Genomic DNA, 21,856 nt, shown 5'->3' with positions numbered 1-21,856 from the left:
GGCAGAGAAGGCATCATAATTGAAGACAATACAAAGTAAAACAAAAAACCAAAAAAACTAAGAGTTTAAGGGGAAGAGGTAAAGAAAGGAGACAAGAACCCTGACATTGCCATCCTATGCATGCATACTCAGAAGTAAGCCCCATTAAGTTGAATGGGACTTACTCCAACAAAGTATAGGATTGTATCCTGTGTCTCTTAAGTCTCATTCCTCTGTATGGGATGTCAAGAAAATTTGTTTGCCCTAGTTATAATGAACATGCTGCCCCACTGACTGCATCTATGTACTTGACTCTGAGCAGAATCAAAACTGCTGTATTAAGACTATATGGGCAAGATTCAGCTAATGAGCTCGACTACCAGAAGCCCACTTCTGCGATGGGGCTTTCCAGTTACCGCCTCCCACACCTTGAGGGAATCCCCCAGAAGAGCATGAGGAGGAGAAAGGGGAGCATAATGTGGCTTAGGAAGGAGCCAGGGATTGCTTTTGAGTTCTCTGATTTCAAAGGGTTGTCCTTCCAGGCAATGCTGGCATGTAGTTTTCATGCCTGCACCCCACAGTACCACCTGATTTGAAACATGTTGCATTACGCGGTCCTTAGTTAATAAAGGCTATCATCAGATATTATCAGCTGCAGAGATTTCAGCAAGACTAATTGTAGGATAAGGTGCTTCTCAAAGTCAAGCAAACCTACCAGAAAACAAGTTGTATTCTATTTTATCAAAATGTTAGAAGAGATAGGTTCTTACCAGTGATGTAACATGTGACTTGTCTGTTCTGCTCTGAAATATCATTGTCTACTGTTCTAAGTGTGGTGATCATTTGCCCAGGCTCAGCATTCTCAACCACGGACCCTTTGTAGATTTCAGAGGTGAACTGTGGAGCATTGTCATTTTCATCAGTTATGGTGACCACCACAAGGGCTTGAGAAGAAAGCTGGTGTTTCCTACCATGGTCTGACGCCACAACAAAAAACTGGTAGGTTTCTTGAACCTCACAATCTAGCTCTTTAAGAGTCATGATCCAACCACTTTCACTGTCAATGGTGAAGAGCTCTCTGATGTTGCTTGGTTCAGATCCTAAGCTATAGCTCACTTGCCCATCACTTCCAGTATCTTGATCATTGGCAGTGACCTGAATCACAGTAGTTCCTGGTGGCATGTTCTCCATTACAAAGGCCCTGTAAGGATCAGCCTCAAAAATAGGCTTGTTGTCATTGACATCTTTTACATGGATGTTGATGGACACCAAAGAGACCAAGTCAGTATCCTGGTGTGAGCAGTGAGCCAAAACATCAATCTGGTACCATTTCATCTTCTCATGATCCATTGCCTTCTCAATAGTCAAGGTGCCTGTTCGTTTATCCAAAGCAAATATCCCCTCTTTGTTGCTTTCAGCAGTGGTACCTTTCACCAAACTATAGATGACAGGGTCCTCTGCCACAGCACTAACTGATCCTATTTCAGATCCCTCCGGGAGGTCTTCAGATGCTGAGAAGGTGTATAGTGGCTCAGAAAACCTTGGCAAGGACACCTCCTTTGGAACAACTTGAAGATTCACTGGAACAACAGAATTCCAATTGGGAGGTCCTGCATCTTCAGCTTTGATTTTGAAGTTCACTGTCCTGTTTTCTAGCCTGCGGAGACTCTCTTTGACTTGAACAACTCCAGTTGCAGTGTTAATCTCAATCACATCCTCTGCAATAACCTCCTCCACTGAATCAACAGAGTAGGTGACGTCAGCATTCACTCCTTCATCAGCGTCATAAGCTAGTACTTGAATGACTGGTGACCCTCTGCTCACATTGGACTGGATAGACAAGATGTATTCAGAAGCTTTGAACTGTGGCGGGTTGTCATTTTCATCTGTAAGTATGATTTTGACAGTACAGAATGCCACTTTTCCTCCCCCGTCCTTGGCCATGATTTTAATAGCAACAACTCTCTCTGTGGAATTTTCTCTGTCCAACTTCTGCAGCGTTTCAATGCGTCCCTTGTCATCTATTGCAAATTTCTCTTGGCCAAGCTTGTTTATGATGGTGTAATCTACGGTGCCATACGGGCCATCATCTGGGTCAGTGGCTAGCAATTCAATCACTTTGGTTCCAACCTTGGCATTTTCAGCCAAAACGGCTTCATATACATCCTGCTGAAATGATGGACTGTATTTATTTACATTTGTGGTATTGATGTATACTGGCACTGTGGTTTTAAACACGCCATCTGATGCAGAGACTCGGAGGTTGTAAAAAGACTCCAGGTCCCTTTTGCAACGATTCAGTGTGGAAATGATTCCAGAAGTGCTGTCAATGGTGAAATGCCTTTTCTCATTCCCTGAAAGGATTAGATATTCCAATCTATGGGTGTCCCTGCTATCAGGGTCAAAAGCCTGGACTTTTATCACAACATGGCCACAGGGGACCATTTCACTCACATTGGCTTCATAGTGAAGCTGACTGAACTTGGGTGGGTTGTCATTGATGTCTAACACACTGATCACCACAAGGGCTTCAGTGCTGAGAGGAGGCATTCCATGGTCTGTGGCTCTCACTCTAATGCGAAATTCATGGTTGGCTTCATAATCTAGAACCTGAGTTGTTGTTATTTCACCTGTGCTGGCATCAACATTAAATAACTTTGACGCATCTGAACGGTCTTCCAATATCTGATATGAAACCACTTTGTTCCTCCCTGAATCTCTGTCAGTAGCAAGGAGCTGTATGACGGGGGTCTTAGCTGGCAGGCCTTCGGTGACTGACGCAGTATAAACCACCTGAGAGAATTCAGGAGGATTGTCATTGATGTCCTCAACCTCCACTTCTACCATTGCTTCTGAAAAGGCACCCATTGCTGTGTCTGTAGCTCTGACTGTAAAGGCATGTTTTGTGTCAGATTCATAGTCTAGTTGGCTGGTGACCATAAGCACACCGGTCTTGAAGTCAATGTTGAAATGTTTAAGAGCTCCTTCTTCCACAATGTTGTATATTAAACGCAAGCCTTCAGGGCTCCGAGCCTGGATGTGGAGAATAGACGTGTAGAGTGGAATGTTTTCAGGCACTTTCACAGTATAGAAGAGGCTTTGGAACAGAGGGTTGGATTTGTCCCTCACCATGATCAGAACCTCTTCTTCAGCATACAAGGGAGGTTCACCGGCATCTCTGGCAATCACTTTTAGTATGTATTTATTCAAAGTTTGAAAATCAAGGGGTTTCTTGAGTGAGATGTCCCCTAAGTAAGGGTCAATCCGGAAATACTTGTAATCTTCTGCAAAGGAATAAAAAATGACTCCATTATTCCCCAGATCCCAGTCAGTGGCAGAAACCTGAAAGATGACATCGCCTGGCTCAGTGCCGTCCTGCATAGCTATATAATATGGCACATTTTCAAAATGGGGTGCATTGTCATTAACGTCGTCCACATAGATTTTGAGCATTGCTTGAGACACCCTTGGCGGATTTCTAATGTCCTTTACTTCCACTGCAATATCATAAGTGTCTTGAGTTTCCCGATCAAATTCTATGCCCTTGGTCTGTAGCACTCCTGAAGAATGGATCACCCTGAACTTCTCTGTGCCATTCATGATGGAGTAGAAGAGGGGTTCATTCAGTTGATTCCCAATGACACCAAGAGCAAGCAGAGTTTGGATATCTGTGGTGTTTTCCTTCACTGTTGCTGTATATAAATCTTGATCAAATTTTAAGGTACTGTCTTGTGGTTCAGTAAAATGAATCATAACCATAGCACTAGCTGTATATAAACCATCTCCAGCTCTAACTGTGAGTTCATGATAGCGTTCTAAGATGGTAGCATTCAGCACAGAGATGAGGCCAGTTGTTGGATGAATGTAGAAAACGTGATTAGGATTCCCTCCTACTATACTGTAGGCTATCTCTGAGTCCACATCTTCTGCATGTATGGTATAAAGCTCCATCCCGTGATGGACAGGAAGTCCTACAGAAAGTTCATAAATATCATTTGTAAACACAGGAGGACAATCATTAACATCCTTGATGTAAATGGTGACCTCAGTGGGTTTGGAAGCAAATAAATTGGGTTTCCCACTGTCACGCACATGGACATTGAAGTGATGAACTGGGACACGCTCGTAATCAATTTCTGCGCAAGTAGTAAGAGTACCCATGCTTGGATCAATTTTGAAAAAATTCAGTGCCTCTGGCTGCAAAATTTCATAGACCAACAAGGCATTAGAATCTCGGTCAGCATCTGACGCATGAATCACAAGCGGCGCATTGTTTTCATCCATAATCATACTTCCCAATGGAACGTTCTCATTGATCCGGCCAACAAAGGAAGGCTTAGAAAAGATAGGCACATTGTCATTCTCATCTATGACATAAACAAACACCAGAACATCCATAAATGCTCCTGCCATATTGGTGCCACGGATTTTCAGCTGATAAGATGAAGCCCGCTCAAAATCTAGATTCCTTTGTGTTGAAATAAGGCCAGACTGATAGTTGATGGAAAATAAGCCATCTTTATCTCCTTCTTTTACTTCATAGGTAACAGACGAAAGGCTCGTGGCTGAAACTAGGATGACAGGAGAGCCAATAACAGCGGATTCACTGATCTCTATAACATACTCCTCCTCTGAAAACTGTGGAGGTGTGCCATCAGAGGGCTTCATAAAAATGTTCACGGTAGCAGAGTCCTTCAGTTGTGGAAACCCTTGATCTTCTGCCTTTACAGTGAGAACAAATCTCTCTTGCTTGGTCTGATCCAGCTTCTGAGACACTGTAATAATTCCAGACAACTTGTCTATAGCAAAGAAGTCTCCATTGTTTCCTGAAAAAAGAAAGAATGAATGAAAAACCACGCTTAAATTGCTGTTGTGTTTATTGGTTTTCGTCACCCATCTGATCACCCACCTAACATGTACCCATCTCATTTATTAGGAGATAATTGCTCTTAAAAACACTTGTTGATGGGACCCGCCCCCCAATTATTTTCCCCTGGAACTTGTGCTGTTAAGACAGTGCCATATATATACGTATATATATAAAACAGCCTTTCTAACAGTTAAAATGAAAGGCTTAATAGCCAGTTCTGATCTACTTTATTTGGAAGTAAGCCATTGCTTTTTCAGTGGTGCTTATTTCTGGAAAAGGATTGCAGCTTTAGGGACAAATAGCCCTACTCAAGAGAGCATAATGGGAAACAATGCCTTCCCTGGCAGGCTACACTTTGTTTAAAGAGATTTAGAAATGTGAAACGGTATTAGCCGCGGATCAATTCAAAACGTTAAACAGACTTTCATGCTACACTTAGGAGCTGCTGGCTTGGAGATGTAAGGCTGTGAAAACTGATAGGGAGCAAAGTGTGTTTGTGAACTCAAAGAAGAAAAATGCTCATAGAAAAAGAATCGCAACTCAGATTCGTTCAACACGTTGGCTAAAATGGTGGCCCATTTTTATTTTTAGATGCCACTTCTGTCCAGAATGAGCAGGTGATACTGACCTGCTGAACATTTTATGATGTGTCCACATGGTGGGGGCGACAGGAGAATGAATGAATGAATGAATGAATGAATAAACTATAGTGCTTTGCTGGCTGGCATAGCTGAGCAAACAAGTGCTAAAAAAAAATTCCAAATCATACAAGCCTCATAAGATTGGTAAGCAACAATTATTTATGTGCATTAAGTGATTAAATTATGGCTATAGTAGCTTTTGGAGTATTTTTGATAGGACATTTATTGTACTAATGGAATTGAATATTTAAAGTAGCATAGCCTTATGGTTTTAAAATGTTTATACATGGTATATTGAACCGATATGAATTATTGTTTTGTGTGTTTGGCTTTACAGCAATATGTACACTGATGAAGGATATATTTGGAAACGGGTGCTTTATGCTAGCTACTGTGCCTTTTTTTTGCTCATTAGCACTTGATGCTGAATACACTATTATTCATATCAACTGAATTTTCAAATCAGCCTTTCTGTGCACGTTTTTGTCTTCTTCTTCTTCTTCTTCTTCTTCTTCTTCTTCTTCTTCTTCTTCTTCTTCTTCTTTTTGCTTGACCAGGCAGAGAGCCAAGGAGCAAGCAAGCAGTGGCACCTACTACTCCTCTTTCTTACAATCCCTGTAGTTTAGGTCTGAATGAGAGGCAGGTAAACAAGCAGGTGATGAGAAGGAGCAGGTCTTGTTGGTGGGCTTCCACCTGTGGTGTGTGCCCTTGGCAGATGCACAACCATCTGACTCTTGACTTGATGCTGGTTCTGCCTACTAATACAATGGGAGTATGGTCAATGAATTTGGAGCCTGTGGTTAGACTTGGGGAACCCAGAGGCACTGTCCTCAGCACACAAGATGGAAAGTGAAAGGATAGCGGCTGAGAAAGGACATGAGTCCTGCAGAACCAGGTCCATCTAGTCTAGCATTTTGTTCTCACAGAGGTCAACCAGCACATTCATATGCCAGTCCACTCCAGTTCATGTAATTTTCTTGCTCCTATTAGTCTTGCATTTATAGCACATTGGGAAAAACCATATTTAGCTAGCACATGCAATTACACTCAGTATTCAGGGAAACATTTGCATTCATAGGCAGCTATAAATGTTCAAGTCCCTTACCTGCCTCAAGGCAGTAGTGGATTTCAGCATTCACTCCTCGGTCTTGATCCAGGGCTCGGACTTGCACAACCTCTGTGCCTATTGGGGCTGCATCCAGAACGTCCGCCTTGTAATGGAGGCTGGAGAACTGGGGAGGGTGGCTGTTGCAGTCCTCTACATGGATGACAATTCTGGCAAAGTCTCGCTTGACCGGGACTTCCTGGTCTCGCACCTAAGTGGCAGAACAGGTGGACGCGTGAATGTCAGTCTTAGAGAAAAGAAGGCATTCATTGCAATGTGACACTTCCCAGCTGCAGAATGCCAAATGGACCTGGGGGAAAGGGACAGTATGGACTTGGCATTGCAACCACTCTCATTCATTTGGATGAACCCGTGAGCCACATCTCAGTCTCCAATGAGTAACTGCATGCAACAGCAACAGAAAAAGACTCCTGCCCTGCAAGTGCATCAACTCCCAGTTTACTGCTGTTCTGCTCTATGTGCACCTACGTGGTGGAAGGCAGGGGCAACCACAGCCATCTAGTTGGTTGGTGCTGTTGCACCACATCTCAATTGCAGCTCAACCTCAAGAGCCAATAAGAGCCTTCATTTGGCTTCAGGGGGTGGGCAGGGCTTGGGTGTGGACCAGAGGGAAGCCTTGTTGGGGGTGGATGTAAATAGGAGCCCTGGGCTGTGGCTTCAGTACTCAGTGTCATCACCAACTTCCCCTCCCTTCCTCCTACAGTTTCAGGATGTTCTTTGGTCACTGGTTAAAAGGGTCACAGTTGGCCCATGACTGTGAGGTTATTGCCTTTCCCATAGCAAGAATGTATGTTTATCTATTCCTGACTGTCACATTTTTGGCAGGGAAGGACATTGGTGAGGATCCATAACTTATGGGGGGGACTACCATAAGGGGTATTGGGCATGGTGCTTCAAGGTCTTCACCCTAGCTTGGGAGGCCATGGCCAATGGCCATATATTGGCACATACCCCAGGTTGCCATCTCGGTGGCCCTTGGCATGGTGGGCTGCATGGTGGCCTCAGCCTCAGGGTGGTGGTGAGCTGTTTTTCCCAGCAGACAGATACTTACCCCATCCCAACCCAATATATTGACTGTAGCCAATAAAATAATGGCCTTGCTTAACCCACAATAGTATCTTTGTGTTTTGGTCATCGTACCCTGACACAATACCTAGCTGTGCACGGCAACAAGTACACGTTGAGTGAAATTGAGAAAAACTGCTGTAAGGCACTCCAAGCCCATGGGATAGAGTTGGATATAAATCAAATAAATATACAAGTTGCTTTCCTGTGACTCCCATACCATGACTGTCAGGGTGTGCAGTGACATGGATTGCGAATCAAGTGCTTCTGCCATCATGAGTGTGCCACTGCTTGGGTCCATCTGAAAAAGCTTCATGCTTCTGGGATCCACGCTGCTCTGAAGGGTGTAGATCAGTCCTTTCCCATGGTCCTTGTCTGTTGCACGGACCCAGGCAATTTCTGTCCCGGGAGGCGTGTCTTCTGGAATGTGAGCCTCATATTGATACTCCAAGAACTTGGGGGAATGCTGGTTAATGTCAATCACACGGATATAGGCCTGCAAGAGTGTAGGGAGAACATATGTAAGAGAGAAGGCAGGGTGGGGGCTGGAATGATGAGGTTAATTCTTAGACAAGCACAGCAATTTTGACAGAAAACTCTATTGCGGTCATTTTTTGTAGCTTTCAGCATGCCAGAGTTAGCAGGCTTTGGACGTGTGCTCCCTGCCATGTGCATAAATGCATATATAAAACATGTGCTCCAGAGAGCTTCTATGCGATTTTTGTCAATGACTTGATGCGAGTCCAGTTCTAGGCTTGAGGTCTTTGGTGGACGACTTCTGCTCTGGATATGCCCTCCCTGCTGGTTTCCCACAGGCATCTGGTTGGCCACTGTGAGAACAGGATGCTGGAGGAGATGGGCCATTGGCCTGATCCAGCAGGTTCTTCCTATGTTCTTATGTGGGCTTACATGGCAGTGGGACCAGGTGACATAGGGCCACTGTTTTCATTCCCCACCATGTCCCCAAGTAATGATACTTCAGGGGCATGGAATTAAAAGTGCAGTGAGAACTGCTTGTGATGCCTGTCTGGAAAAGGACATCAAGGGGGCACAGGGCAGGTGTCATGGTGGGCTCTACCAGGGTGCCCAGCTTGAACGAGATGACACTATATCTGAAGTGATGACCTCATGGAAGAAGGACCGCAGCTCAGTGCTAGAGCATCTGCCTTGCATGCAGAATTTCCCAGGTTCAATTCCTGCCATCTCCAGGACTGGGAATGTCCCATCTGAAACCTTGGAGAGCTGTTGCCTATCAGCGTAGACCATACTGAGATAGATGGACACCGCATAAGGTAGCTTCTGGTGCTCCTAAAATGGCATGGGGCATCCCAGCCAATCATACTGAAGTGTAGGCAAATGAGGCTGAGGATTATGAAGGTGAAGGATAAGGATAAGCAACAGCAAAGGGGACCAAAAAACTCAGACACCATTAATGTTTGGTGATAATCAGTTTAGCTGCACTGGATGTACATACTAGAATTTAGAAACTTATTTGGTGTAGTTGCACTTCTGCTTATTTCATCCCAGGAAACTAACAGAATAAGGACAGGAATGACATGGTGGGGAAAGTGTACAATATATCTGCAGCAGCCTGGAAACGTATTTGTAACAGGAAAAAATAAACCCATCCTTAAGCTCGCTGTCAAATGTTGCGAAGAGAACTTGGCAATCTCTGTCTATTTGATCCAGTTGTTTTTCATTGCAAACCGCATCTTGGAAGTAGACGACCTGATGCAATCGCCTGCTTTCTTCAGTGAAATCCAACTTGCCATGATTTTGCAAGAGCAGGTTCACCAACATACCCAGCAGTGATTGTCAATGCCAAAGTAAACAGAAGAAAAGTTCCTGGAGGCCGGGATTGCATGTCAGCCAAGGTGTCAGAAGATGACTCTTAGTGGCAGCAGAACAATGTTATAAAGACGTTGAAAATACCATCAATCTACTACTGAGTCACACTGAAACAGCACCCTCAGCATCTGCTTCCCACCACCTCCTAGGTTTTGCATAACTTTAGTGGCTATCAGTAAAGCAATTATCAGATTAAATCCCTGCTAAAAACCTTGTTTTCCCAGGCAAACATATGCACTTGTTGGCAGGAGTGAAAGGTGAGGTTACCTACCTGTTGGGAGACAAAATGCATGTCTACACTATAAATATCAGGTCACTTTTGAATTCATTAGCTGTCATGGCTACTGGCCAAAGACCCCATGAACAACAGATCTATAGCAAATAATTCTCAGTATCTTGACAAAAGTTACAATTCCCAGATTGCTTCAGAGAGACTCTGACAGCTAAACCAGTATCAAAACAGTTTAGAGATGCCTTCGGATTTGGATTGACACGTGCAAAGGAAAGAGGTGGATTGGTGGAACCATTTTTGGTCCTCACCTTTCTCTTGGACTTGCTAATAGGCCTTACAAATCCTGCCAGTTATGTGCAACAGGCAATTGCATTAGATGCAGAATTATTCTGACTGCTCAGACCCTGGGACATAGAAATCTGCCTTACCCTGAGTCAGACAATTGGTCCAGCTAACTCAGTATTGGCTACATAGACCGCCAGCAGCTCTCTGGGATTTCAGGCAGCGTTCTCTCCCAGGCCTACCTGCCAGGGATTGGTAATGAACTTGCCAATTTAACGAACTTAGGAAGCCTCAGGGCTTCCGCTTCACCATGATTCAGATTCAGGATTCAGTTCCTCTCATCCTGGCCACACAGGGAAGAATACTCATCAATCTCAAATGCCTGCCATAATTATCTCAGTACATATCTTCATGTGGAGATGTGCTGAAATACAGTGTCATGGATGATGTGGTTGATCTGGATGAATGAATAAGCCCTTTGTTGTTTTGGGTCAAACCTGATGTGGTGCAGGAGACTGTCATCAGCTCACCCTTTTAACATAGGAAGCTACCTTATGCTGCGTGAAACCATCGGCCCATCTAGCTCATTACTGTCTACATTGACAGGCAGCAGCTCTCCAGGGCTTCAGGCAGCCCTACCTGGAAATGTCAGGGATTGAACCTGGGAGCTTCTACATGCAAAGCAGGTGCTCTAAGCTGCAGCTCTCTTCCATGTGGAAGCTCCTGGAGATGGCTTAGTACAGCTCAACACAGCAGCACAATGACCAGGTAAGAGGAAAGGGACCGCAATCTCCTTTCTGACAGACTGCATGTTTGCTCATTTATATTAAGCAGTGGTTAGGCTTAGCTTTGCATGCAAACTGGGCCCCTGAGTCTCCAAGTACTGTACCACAGTTGGCCAGCATCTGCAGAGGAAGGAATTTAAGAAAAAGTGACACCTTTGGTAAGTGTTCTTATCTTTATTTTTTTGTTGTGCATTGAGAAGAATTTGAGCATTGAGTTTGGGGTGTTTTCTCCAAGGAGCTTGCATGAAAGACGATGCCATTTTGTTAACCTACACAGGCCAAATTGGGAGCCCCTTACAGCACCTTATCCCCCAGTCTTATGCATATTCAGCTGAATCATGAATTTTTAGCATTTTGGCAAAGTAATTTTTTGAGAGAACTCTGTGTATGTTCTTATCCCAAGTTCTTATAAAAACTCTCCCTGAGAATACAGAAGGGTTTGGACAAGGCTTTGTGGATGCTCACCTGTGTCTTGATGATGCTTGATCCATCAGTGACCTGCACTGTGAGGTTGTAGTTTGATCTTTTCTTTGCATCCAGGGTTCTCGCAATAACAATGCTGCCAGTGCTCTTCTCGATGTCAAAATCCATGTCATCATCACCACCTTAGAGGAAAGAGATAACTTAAGTAGATAGGGTAGGAGTTATGACGGAGGAGGCCAGGTGTCTGAGTAACAGCATCTCCCCGGGCAGGCAGGGATCCAAGAGGGGGAAAAGCATCATTGCAGCTGGTAGCATTTGCAACAAATAAAATATATCCAGAGGCAGGCAGCAGAATAGCAAAAAAGGTGGGTGGAAAACCTCTGTGAAAGGCGTCTATTGTCCTCATTGCATCTTTGTTTATTTTCCCTAAGTTTTGGATAGGCTTAAGCATGCAATAATGCCTAGTTTGTTGTTGAACTGCTATACAAGGTGAAGGGAGCTGAAATTAACCAGTGGGACACAGAAGGGCATGTTCTGTTGAAAAGAAGAAATATTGGGAGAAATTGGCAGGGGAGAGGACATTTGCTGGCTTTGCTTCAAAGTGTGATGCTTAAACCACTTCTCCTCTCTCTGTTGAGACTTGCTCCGATTCATGGATGAGTCCTGGGCAAGGACAAACATCTGTAAGATTTGCAGTGGAGCAAGCCACCCCAAAAGAAGATGTTTTGGAAGCCACTGCAGAGTTCTTATTCATTTCCCCACCATTAGTTACAATTGGATAAGGACTTCAATAATGCACATTTAGCATCTGAAGACTGAAATAAGACAGAAAACCCCGCAGCTTTATTCTCCAATAGTCCATAAAACTAAAGAGCAGGCTGCAGAGATGATGAAAGGTAGTCAGCTTGAGCAACCTGCGGCCTACCAAATGAAATGCAGCTAACCACCAACAAGAGTGACCAAGCAGAGGCTGAAAAATTGCGAGGTTACCTGGCAGGCCACAATACCCATTTGGTGGGCTGCTTTCAGCTTGGAGTGTCACAAGTTGTGTAAGGCTGACTATAATAATCTATGGGTTATTCTCCAAGCAAGGTTTCTTAGAGCTCTTTGTGTGACTATACACTGAGTTAGAGAATGTATCCTGCTTCTACAGTAGGCATCATCTTGTGGAATAGTGATGCTGTGTTCCCTGACATCTGCATGACGTCATGAGCGAAACACCCTCCCATTTTTCTCCTTTCTCTGCCTCACCCCATCCCCAGAGCTTAGAAAAGATAACTTTTCAGTACAATTGGCTAGCAGCATAATCTCCCCACCACTATCTCACAGCTTTTCCTGCCACATAAGGCCTGTATAGACCGCTCCATTTTGTCCACCATAGTCCACCTCTTTTCTCTGGGAATCAACTCTGTCATGTTAATCCTTCCATTTCCAAATAGCATTTCCTCTACAGCTATTTCTCCCCCCCCCCCTCAAAAAAAATGCAGGCATATGTTGAGGTGGGAGGGGGATCATGATCAGAATGGGAGTGATAGTCCATACTACAGTCCTGACAAATATCCCTTTCAACCAAGATGATCAAGGGTCTGCAAACCAAGCCTTATGAGGAATGGTTGAGGGAGTTGGGGATGTTTAGCCTGGAAAAGAGGAGACTGAGAGCAGATATGATAGCCACCTTCAGGTAGTTACAAAAGTCACATTGGGGAAGGGCCATAGCTCAGTGGTAGAGCATCTGCTTTGCATGCAGAAGGCCCCAGGTTCAATCCCTGACATCTCTAGGTAGGGTTTGGAGAGATCCCCTGCCTGAAACCCCAGAGAGGTGCTGCGAGTCAGTATAGGCAATGCTGAGCTAGCTGGACCAATAGGGAAACTTCCTATGGTCCTATTTGTGTTCCAGAGATCTGGAAGTAGAGTTCCTTGAAGCAAAACAGCAGCAACTGGGAGGCTTTGATGGAGGGCAGCCATGGATCTATTGTGTCATGGATAGAGCGCAGCCTTGATGCAGGAGAAATAGGAGCTGTGGCCATTTTTAGGAAGCTGTAGTTTCTGTGATAACAGAAACAGTTTCACAGATAACAAGGGGAAACTAAGATGCTATTGTATGAGTTCCTGAAATGGTGGAGCAAAACTATATGGAGTAGGTAAATGTAGTTCTGCTCATATAGGCCACCTGACTTGACACATAAGCACTCCTGAGCACTACTTGGAGAAAGTAGTAAGCCTCCAAGTTTAAAAAACTATGTTTCAAATAAAATGAGGCAAGTAGAGAATATGTCGGAGGTGGTGAGGCACTGGTGGTCATCAGCGATCCCATGGGTAATAAGCAGTTACACTCACAAAAGCCTACCCCACAACAGCAGTTCTAACAACCATTAATGGGGGACCTGGGAAAGAATCTTTGGTCTGAGTACTCAGAAAAATATGTCCCTAAGGGGAAATGCGTTTGGCTCTCCTGAAGTAATTTAGGAAGAGCCAGGAATGAAAATGAGAGTGGAGCAGAGGCACCAAGATTTTAAAGAAACAGTGCCTTTATAGAAAAAGGAGCAAAAGGGAAAGGGATGGGGCTAGACGACGTCTGGAAGAAAATGAACCTGTAGAACTATTTGAGCAGACAGGTGCGGACATTGTCTGACTTGCATTATAAATCACTTGCGCAGACAAGTGCAAGGGAAGGGCGTTATAGCGCCAAGAGAAACTTTTGGCTTGGAACTCAAGGGCAGCTCTATGTGTGAACTCGCAATGTCCTCTGCTGTGACACTAGGGAAAGTCCACACTTTCTGGGGAAGCCTAGCCATCCTGGGATAGCTCAGTTGGGAGCGCATGAGACACAGGGTCATGGGTTTGAGCTCCACGCTGGGCAAAAAAAAATCCTGCATTGCAAGGGGTTGGACTAGACGAATCTTGTGGTCCCTTCCAGCTCTACGATTCTATAATGCTAATTGAACAGTTGCAGAAACAGACTAGGGCTGGGGAACTAATGGTCCTCCAGATGTTGTTGATTCCCCATCCCTACGGAGGAGCCCATATACCACTTTTCCCACTGCCTAAAGCAGAAGGCTGCATTCTGTTTCCTTCTCACAGAACTGTTGTGTAGATAAAAAGAGAGAGCCACATATCATGCATGCCACCCCAACCTGAGCTCCTTGGGGAATGGAGGGGTGTAAAATACAATTTCTAAAATAGAAAAGGAAACTCCGCCAATGCTAGCTTGAGTATGCCAGCCAAACAAGGTAATGATTCAGGTCAAAGGATTACCCAGACCCACTGTGTGAAGGAGGTCCCATATTGTAAACAGTGTCTGATTTAGGAGAAAAGATAAATACTGAGATTAAATTCCAAAGAAAATACCTGCAAGGGGACACAATGCGGGCAGACTGTCCCACACAAAAGTAAACTTTCCTCAAGCATTGTCAATTCTGTACTGTGTTGATTCTTGTCCTGCCTTCATTGTATTTGTACTCTATTATCCATGCCCAACTGCACCAGGCACAGAAGCATACCTTGGAGGTGCCCTGAGAAGCACAATTCTTGCAGGTCTGCAAACTATCTGCCTTCAGGAATGGCTTCACTCAACAGAGGCAAAACAAAAACGAACAAACAAAAACCCCAAAGCCCCAAACTAAACCTTAAGTCTGCAATGTAATGCCAGGAAATAGGAATTATGCACTCACAGATCAGTACAGGTGAAAGATACATCAAAGATCAGTCAGATGTGCAGGATACAAATGAAATGAAATGAAATGAAATGATCTTGGCACCTAAGAATTATTTCAAAAATCTATGCATTCCTGAAATTCTACCATTAAATGTGCATGAAAACCTACATGAGCCTGGGGAACATCTTACAGATGTTGCAATATAAGGTAAACCCCCTTCAGAACTATGAGTTCTTGAAGATGGAAGTAGGACCACATTGGACACCCACCGGTGTCCCAATCATTAATCCGAGTGAGGTCCATATCTCCAACAAAAACAAAAATGCACTGATCATTACACTGGAATATCTACCTAGAATGGGTCTCTCTTAACTCTTACAAAAATATACAGAAGAGATTTGTATCTTTTGACATCCTTCTGCATAGTGAAAGCATAGGGCATTTCCAACTAATGGGGGAAAATAGAGAAGAATAGGAATAAAACATAATAGATTTTTATCAAGGGAATTGCTGAGCATTCATAGCAGCTCCCTACCAACTTAACATTTAAAGACTTTCAAAACCCCTTGTGGTTTCTCTCTCTCTCTCTCTCCTGTTGGTTTGTTTTTATTGCTGTGGGGAATAGTTATGATTACCACATATTTCCTGTGAGCTGCAAAGATGTGTTTTTGCCCGTTTGCAACACAAGAATTTTCATTTAAGGTTGGGAGAGTGCCAGAAATGCCATTTTGCAAAGTGCGATGGGTAGGTAACGCAAGACCTGCACAATGCTTTTTGTGGGACAACTGCTTGAGTCAGCCTCAATGCTGCTCCTTGCCAGTGCCAAGGCCTTGACTCTAATGTGCCTGCCATCTAAAATAAACAGCCTTTGTTCGCTCAGGGCATGTGCGTGCCAAATATCTGGGGAACCGAGGCAGCATTTTGTCAGCCCAGAGTCACCCTCAGAGCTCATTTCCCAGCCGCATGCCACTCACCTGTGATATTAAACCACAGCTGGCCGAGCCCAGCCTCCACGCTGATCACTCCCACCATGTGGTTCACTGGGTCTGTTTCCATGACAGCAAAGTTGAAATGAGGCTCATCAAAAGTCAGAGGCTCCGAGGACGGGAGGGGCTTAGGGATCCAGTTGACATGCAGCCTCACGCTGGAAGAGAGTGGGGGGCTGCCGCCATCAGTAGCCTTGACCTGCCAAGAGAGACACCAGCTTACATGCAGTGGAAAACAAAGTTGCTCTTGCCAATGTTCTGAGTGAACTTAATAGGACATCAGCCTTTCATGCTTCTATTGCCAGAAGCACCACAAAGTGGGCAGCCTGCAGTTGCCTTTGCCTTCCTTCAGCTGGTAGGTAAAGTGTACACCTGGATGGCATCCATTTGCTTGCCCCTGTTAACTTAGCAGGGTTCATGCAATACAAGAGTTTGATAGGATTTCTTTGGCATATGTAAAGCTGCTGACTCTGGTCTGTCTCTGTAGCCTGCAGAGCTGTAGCCATACAGAGGAACATAAGAAGACCCTTGCTGGACCTGACCATCTAGTCAAGTGTCCTGCTGCCCACAGTCGTCAGCCAAGATGCCTCCAGGAAGTTCACAAGGATGGATTGAAAATAGCAACCCTCTCTTGCTACTCCTCCCCAGTAACTGGCATCCAATGATGACCCACCAAACTGCTCTTGGACTACCCATGCAAACTGAAGAAAGTGATGGAGGATTTTGTCTTCTGCAACGTACGTGTTGCTGTTGTTTCATGGCAGGTTTGGGCTAAATAGGTTTCACAGGTTCTTGATGTAATTATGTTGCCCTGAGATCTATGGATGAAGGGCAATAGACCAATGAGACAACAACAACAACCTGAATACCATCTTTGACTACAAGGCCCTTAAATACTCAAGAAAACAACTGCTGTCTGCCTCCATCCTCCTTAACTTCCTATATCTCACTCACCGTCAATATGTTGTACTCCTGGACAGGAAAAGCCTTTTTGGAGAAGACCATGCCTGTCACTGGGTGGATGCTGAAGACTCCGTCACTGTTTTCTTCAAGGCTGTAAGTGACTTGGCAGTTGAGTCCCTCATCCCGATCTGTGGCAATCATCCTGTAGACTGGCAAAGGAGTCTCAGATCCCGTTTTCTGTGGTAGATTAACCATGAAGAACTTCTCGGAAAATGTGGGAGGATTATCATTGACATCTGTGATGTGGATTACAACTCTACTGGTGGATTTCAGAGTTGGATCCCCATTGTCTGAAACAGAGACCTATAAGGAAAAGCCAACAGAGTATCAGATCTGAAGCCTCGAGAAAACAGTTAATGCTCATGAAACCCAGATGTTTCCCTGCTATGGCAGAGGAGAAGACCCAAGGTCCTCCAGATGTTGCAGGATGCCTGTAAGCATAACCAATGCTCTGGGATGATGAGAGTTGTAGTCCAGCAACATTTGGAGGATCTCCTAATATCTGACAAAATCTTCTGGGAGTGGTTGAAGTGTTACAATGTGTGGTTTGCCTACATTGAGGGTTAAGGGTTGTATCCAATGCTGCTGTCACATTTAGGCAACAGACTTCTGCTTGCTCAATGGAACCTGCCCCTGCTTCCCCTCGGGCCCCCTATGTACCCTCAAAATCTGCTCCAGAGCATTGAGGGACCCTTTTGGAGCATGAAAGGAGAGAAGAGGAACAGGAAGTCCTGCTGCGTGAGGAGAAGACCCATCATGCAAGGTTGGATACAACCTTACAGAAGCTGCCTTACATTGAGTCATTGGTTCATCTAACTCGGTGCTGTCTATACTGGGAGTGGTTCAACCCGGTTTCAGAAAGTGGAGATGCGATGACTTTCTGCATGCACAACACTGAACGGCAACCCAAACAGTTCGGTGTGCATGTGTTAGGTGGAGAGATATTAGTGAATCAAAAACCAGAGACCACTCATGAAGATGTCATCTCAGAGATGCTATCCAATACAAAGCATTCTCGTTTGCATTGACTCTTACCAATAATGAATCTTTGAGCAAGCTGAATATAGCTCATTTGAAAGAGCTGCTGTTTGTAGAAGCAAGCCTGCAAAATGGAGCAGATTCTCTCAGGCAGCAGCCAGGAGCTAGTAAGTTTAGACTAAGAATGCCAACTGGCCAGATGGGAAAAGGGTGGTGGTGATGGGGAACAGTCTGTCTGAATTCCCCCTGCTTTCTTTGGAGTTATTTGGTAGAAAGGCAAAGAGAAAGAAAGGATGAGGGGCATCTTATGTTGTGTGCTGGGATCTATCCAACCTCCGCTCCAGACCCAACAAAAACTGCTAAAAACCTCCAAGCCTGTACTTGCTTCTGAAAGTGCTTCTGTACTCCACCTTCTGAGAGAGACGACTCTTCAAAAGTTGGCAATCTGAATACGTGCTACATTTATTGAAATGCATTGTTCCTACCAGCACCCATGAATTTTGGTATGAGCTATTTTCTCAGAATGTGTTTGAGTGCAGCACAGTGGTTAGAGGAATGGCCACAGCTCAGTGGTACAGCATCTGTATTTGAAGAGCCACTGTCAGTCAGCATGGACAAAACTGCAATACATGGCCCAGTGATCTGACTTTGTTTTTAAGGGAGCTTTTTATGTTTCTTTTGGAGGATGGGCTAAAACCCAGTGGTACACCTTGCATGCAGAAGGTCACAGGTTCAATCCTCAGCATCTTCAGGTTATAGCCGGGAGACACCGCTGACTGAAAATATAGTCCTTACACTAAAACCAGCCTTCTCCAAACCAGGGCCTTCTAGGAATTTTGGACTACAACTTCTATTATCCTTGACCTCTTGACACTTGGCCATACTGGCTGAGACTAAGGATGGGTGAAAATGTCCGTTTTGTTTTTTCTCTGTTTCTCATTTTCCCAACCTTAAGAGCAGTTCCCCACACATCCACATCAGTCTGTGATATTATTTTTTCTTAAAGTCAACGAAGATTCAGCATTCTGGTGTGCATTTCTCTTAATATACACATTTTCACATAATTTTGTTGAATAAATACTTTTTTCTGAAAAGCTAAAGAAATACATGCATTTTTATGTACACTTTACCCTAATTTGTGCATTTTTGTACCATTACTTTTCCGGAGCAGAGTGTGAATTTTGAAGGGTGCCTGTGTTTCAGTTTGCTCATTGTTTTGGAAAGCGTAGATTGGATAAATTTCCCTTTATATGCAAGTGGAGTCAAATTCCTCACTTCTCCCTGTCTGAGACTGATGTAGTTTAGAACAGGCATGTCCAATGTCTGTTTCGGGGGCCTAATCTGGCCCACTGATCAGTTTAATCCAGCTCCTTGGCAGTTTATTTCCCGGAGTAAAATCCTAAAAAAACCTCAACAACTTGAATCCTTAAAAACAGGCCGACTTTGGTCAGCCCTTAAATCTGGCCCTCTTTGAAAAAAGCTTGGACACCACTGGTCTAGATCATCTCCTATGAAGGCCTCAGAACCTGCAACCTACTGCCTCTTAGCTAAGACTGCATTTCAGTACCATGTAGTAGTGAAATCCCCTAAGTGTCCATTTTGTCAAAAGGGGCAGGAAAACACTTGCCCCCCTTTACTCTGCAAGGGCTTAGCGGTAAGATTCCTGTTGCAGCCTTTCAGCTAAGAAGCTAAGCCAGGAGGTATTAGTGAGGCTGGCACTGGGGGCAAACCCACAAAAATGCAGAACAAGCAATTATCTTCCTGAGCAATTTGGAACTGATGGGATGAGTCCTCCTCTTTGGTGTGCTCTGACTTGCAAGGAAATGCTCTTTGAGGACTTAAAAAAACAACACACACCACTTTCAAGTAAATAAAAGTAATTGCAACTTCGTCATCACTCACCTCTAAGATATGCTCAGCCCTGTATTCGCGATCGAGCTGCCGAGATGTGGTATAAATCAAACCTGCCATGAGAGAAAAAGACCACGATCAGTTCCAAGAGCCCATGTGCTGCTGTGCCTCGCTCACCTGCCATGCCAACGTGACCCGATTCTAAAGGTGATGCTGCCCTGAAGCAAATCTATGCCACAAGCAAAAGAAGCTCATAGATTTTTTTTAAAAAAACACTTCCTGCCTCCCAACCATGGAAGTTTTCCATACTTCCTATATTAACCAAAATGATTTATTTCATTCCCTGGCACCTCCAACAAGTTTTCCCATTCATCTCACCGAATAAGGCAATATTTGAGGCCGTCCACCTCTGGAGATGCCATTTCAGGCTTCAGAGTGGAAGGATAATACGAATACTAATAATTATAATCATATTTATTTATTTATTTATTTATTTATTTATTTATTTATTTATTATTTCTACCCCGCCCCAGGGCCATCTTAAGCATATCCGGTGCCGTGGTGCAAAGCTCCCTCCGGTGCCCTCCCCCATTTCCTAGAGTTTTTTTAGGGAGGACGGCGCTGCCGGCAGGGCTGGAGGAGGCGGCTGGAGGGCGGCTCCTCCGGCGGAGAAGAAGCAGAGGCTGGAGGTGCTGCTTCCTGGCTCAGTTGGCTGCTTCATGCCGCGGTGGCCACTGCAGATGGAGGCTCCAGGCACGGCACTGCTTCAGCGCTGCATGGCAGAGGCGGGAGAGGGCGGCAAGCTGATGCCAGGAGGCACCGCGTCCAGCCTCCGCCTCTTCCCTGGCACCCTCCAGAACTTGGCACCCTGGCGCTCAGTCCTATGGTCCCTACATTGAAAACAATGCCAACAAGGCTAGGGCAGGTGTTGCTGCATGCACATTCTGAGACGCACTTTATATTGCAAAAACATCGACTCCATTTTGAAGGCTGTAGATTTCAATCTTTCCTGATGTATGCATGTATGGTTAGCAGCATATCTTGTTATCTTCAGCTGCAAGAAGCTCTGGGAAATGTCATGGTTGTTGTTCAGCTTTCGCAAATGAAGTAACGCTACATGGAAAAAACCCAGTCGATGCTGTATTTTAGAGGCAGCTGACATGAGCAAGCTGACAGATAGGAGATAAGATCCAAGGGTGCCAGAAAGACAGATCAACATGCCTACTAGTAGGGATGGGTGAGTCTGTCAACTTCCGATTTTCTCAGTTTCCCCTTCGTCCAACTCTTACTCTCTACAAAAGTTTGCGGGTTTTTAAAAATTCCCGTGACCATTCAGCATTTCAATGGTCAATAAATTTCTAATGAACACATTTTTGCAGCACAAAATTTCACCTTCTATACTTCATTTTCGGATGCTGTTTTCACTAATGCATGCCTTTTAATGCATACTTGATTTGGCTGAAGAACGGCATTGCAGAATTCAGAGAAACAAACATTTCAAGGGAAGACTGTTTTGGTTCACATATTGTTTCAGAAAGCACAAATTAAGCAGGATTGCCTATAAATGCAAAGGGAATCCAATTTCTCCCTCATCCTTGCTTACTGGTAACTGATCAGCCAAAGAGGTAGGATTGACAGGCTTTAAACTTTATTATCCTTTGAGATTACTATAATTTCCTTAGCATCAGCGGCATTATCCTTCCCTCAGACTTCAAGAACTGATCCGCCCTAAGGATATAACAGCATCCTAATTATGGGAGTTGCAGTCCAACAACCTGTGGAGGACCACAAGTTCCCCATCCATGTCCTAGAGCAAGTAGTTTTACTAGAGAACCAGACGATGTCTGTTGATCTATATACTCCCTCTATATACTTCTGTTCTCTCTAGTTTGGTCACTGGCATCATGCCTCTGAATCACCTTAAGGCAAGAGGTTAACTCTAGACCCATTGTTCACTGATCCAATCTCTCGCTTCATTTACCTGCTGTGGGGAAATATTCCTCTAAAGGTGAAGAGACAAGTTGTAAACAATGTGTTGACACAATCCGTTATTTCGATGGCAGCCTCTGCTAATCTGCTGTCATTTATAGCTGGTGGGGGGTGGGAAGCAATGTTGCAGGGGCAGGAAACAGGAATTAAAGTGAGGAGGGATTTCTTTTTATCTCGGGATA

General features: G+C 44.5%; 1 protein-coding gene across 2 annotated transcripts in view; it reads right to left on the bottom strand.

Annotated features, from left to right (window-relative positions):
- Positions 1-21,856, bottom strand: part of FAT2 (FAT atypical cadherin 2) — a 102,304-nt gene that overhangs the window by 29,202 nt on the left and 51,246 nt on the right. For both annotated transcript variants that reach the window (XM_083422241.1, XM_083422242.1), the window contains exons 4-10: positions 19,737-19,798; positions 16,848-17,159; positions 15,882-16,092; positions 11,294-11,433; positions 7,902-8,177; positions 6,596-6,806; positions 750-4,805 (exon numbers count right to left, since the gene is read on the bottom strand). In XM_083422241.1, coding sequence (XP_083278367.1) covers positions 750-4,805; positions 6,596-6,806; positions 7,902-8,177; positions 11,294-11,433; positions 15,882-16,092; positions 16,848-17,159; positions 19,737-19,798 — 5,268 coding nt within the window. The remainder of the gene's footprint in view (positions 1-749; positions 4,806-6,595; positions 6,807-7,901; positions 8,178-11,293; positions 11,434-15,881; positions 16,093-16,847; positions 17,160-19,736; positions 19,799-21,856) is intronic.

Source organism: Podarcis tiliguerta (genome assembly GCF_965153285.1).
Source record: "Podarcis tiliguerta genome assembly, chromosome: 2".
Classification (NCBI taxonomy): Eukaryota; Metazoa; Chordata; class Lepidosauria; order Squamata; family Lacertidae; genus Podarcis; species Podarcis tiliguerta.
Note: the sequence above shows the minus strand (reverse complement) of the source record. Positions and strands in the feature narration are given on the sequence as shown.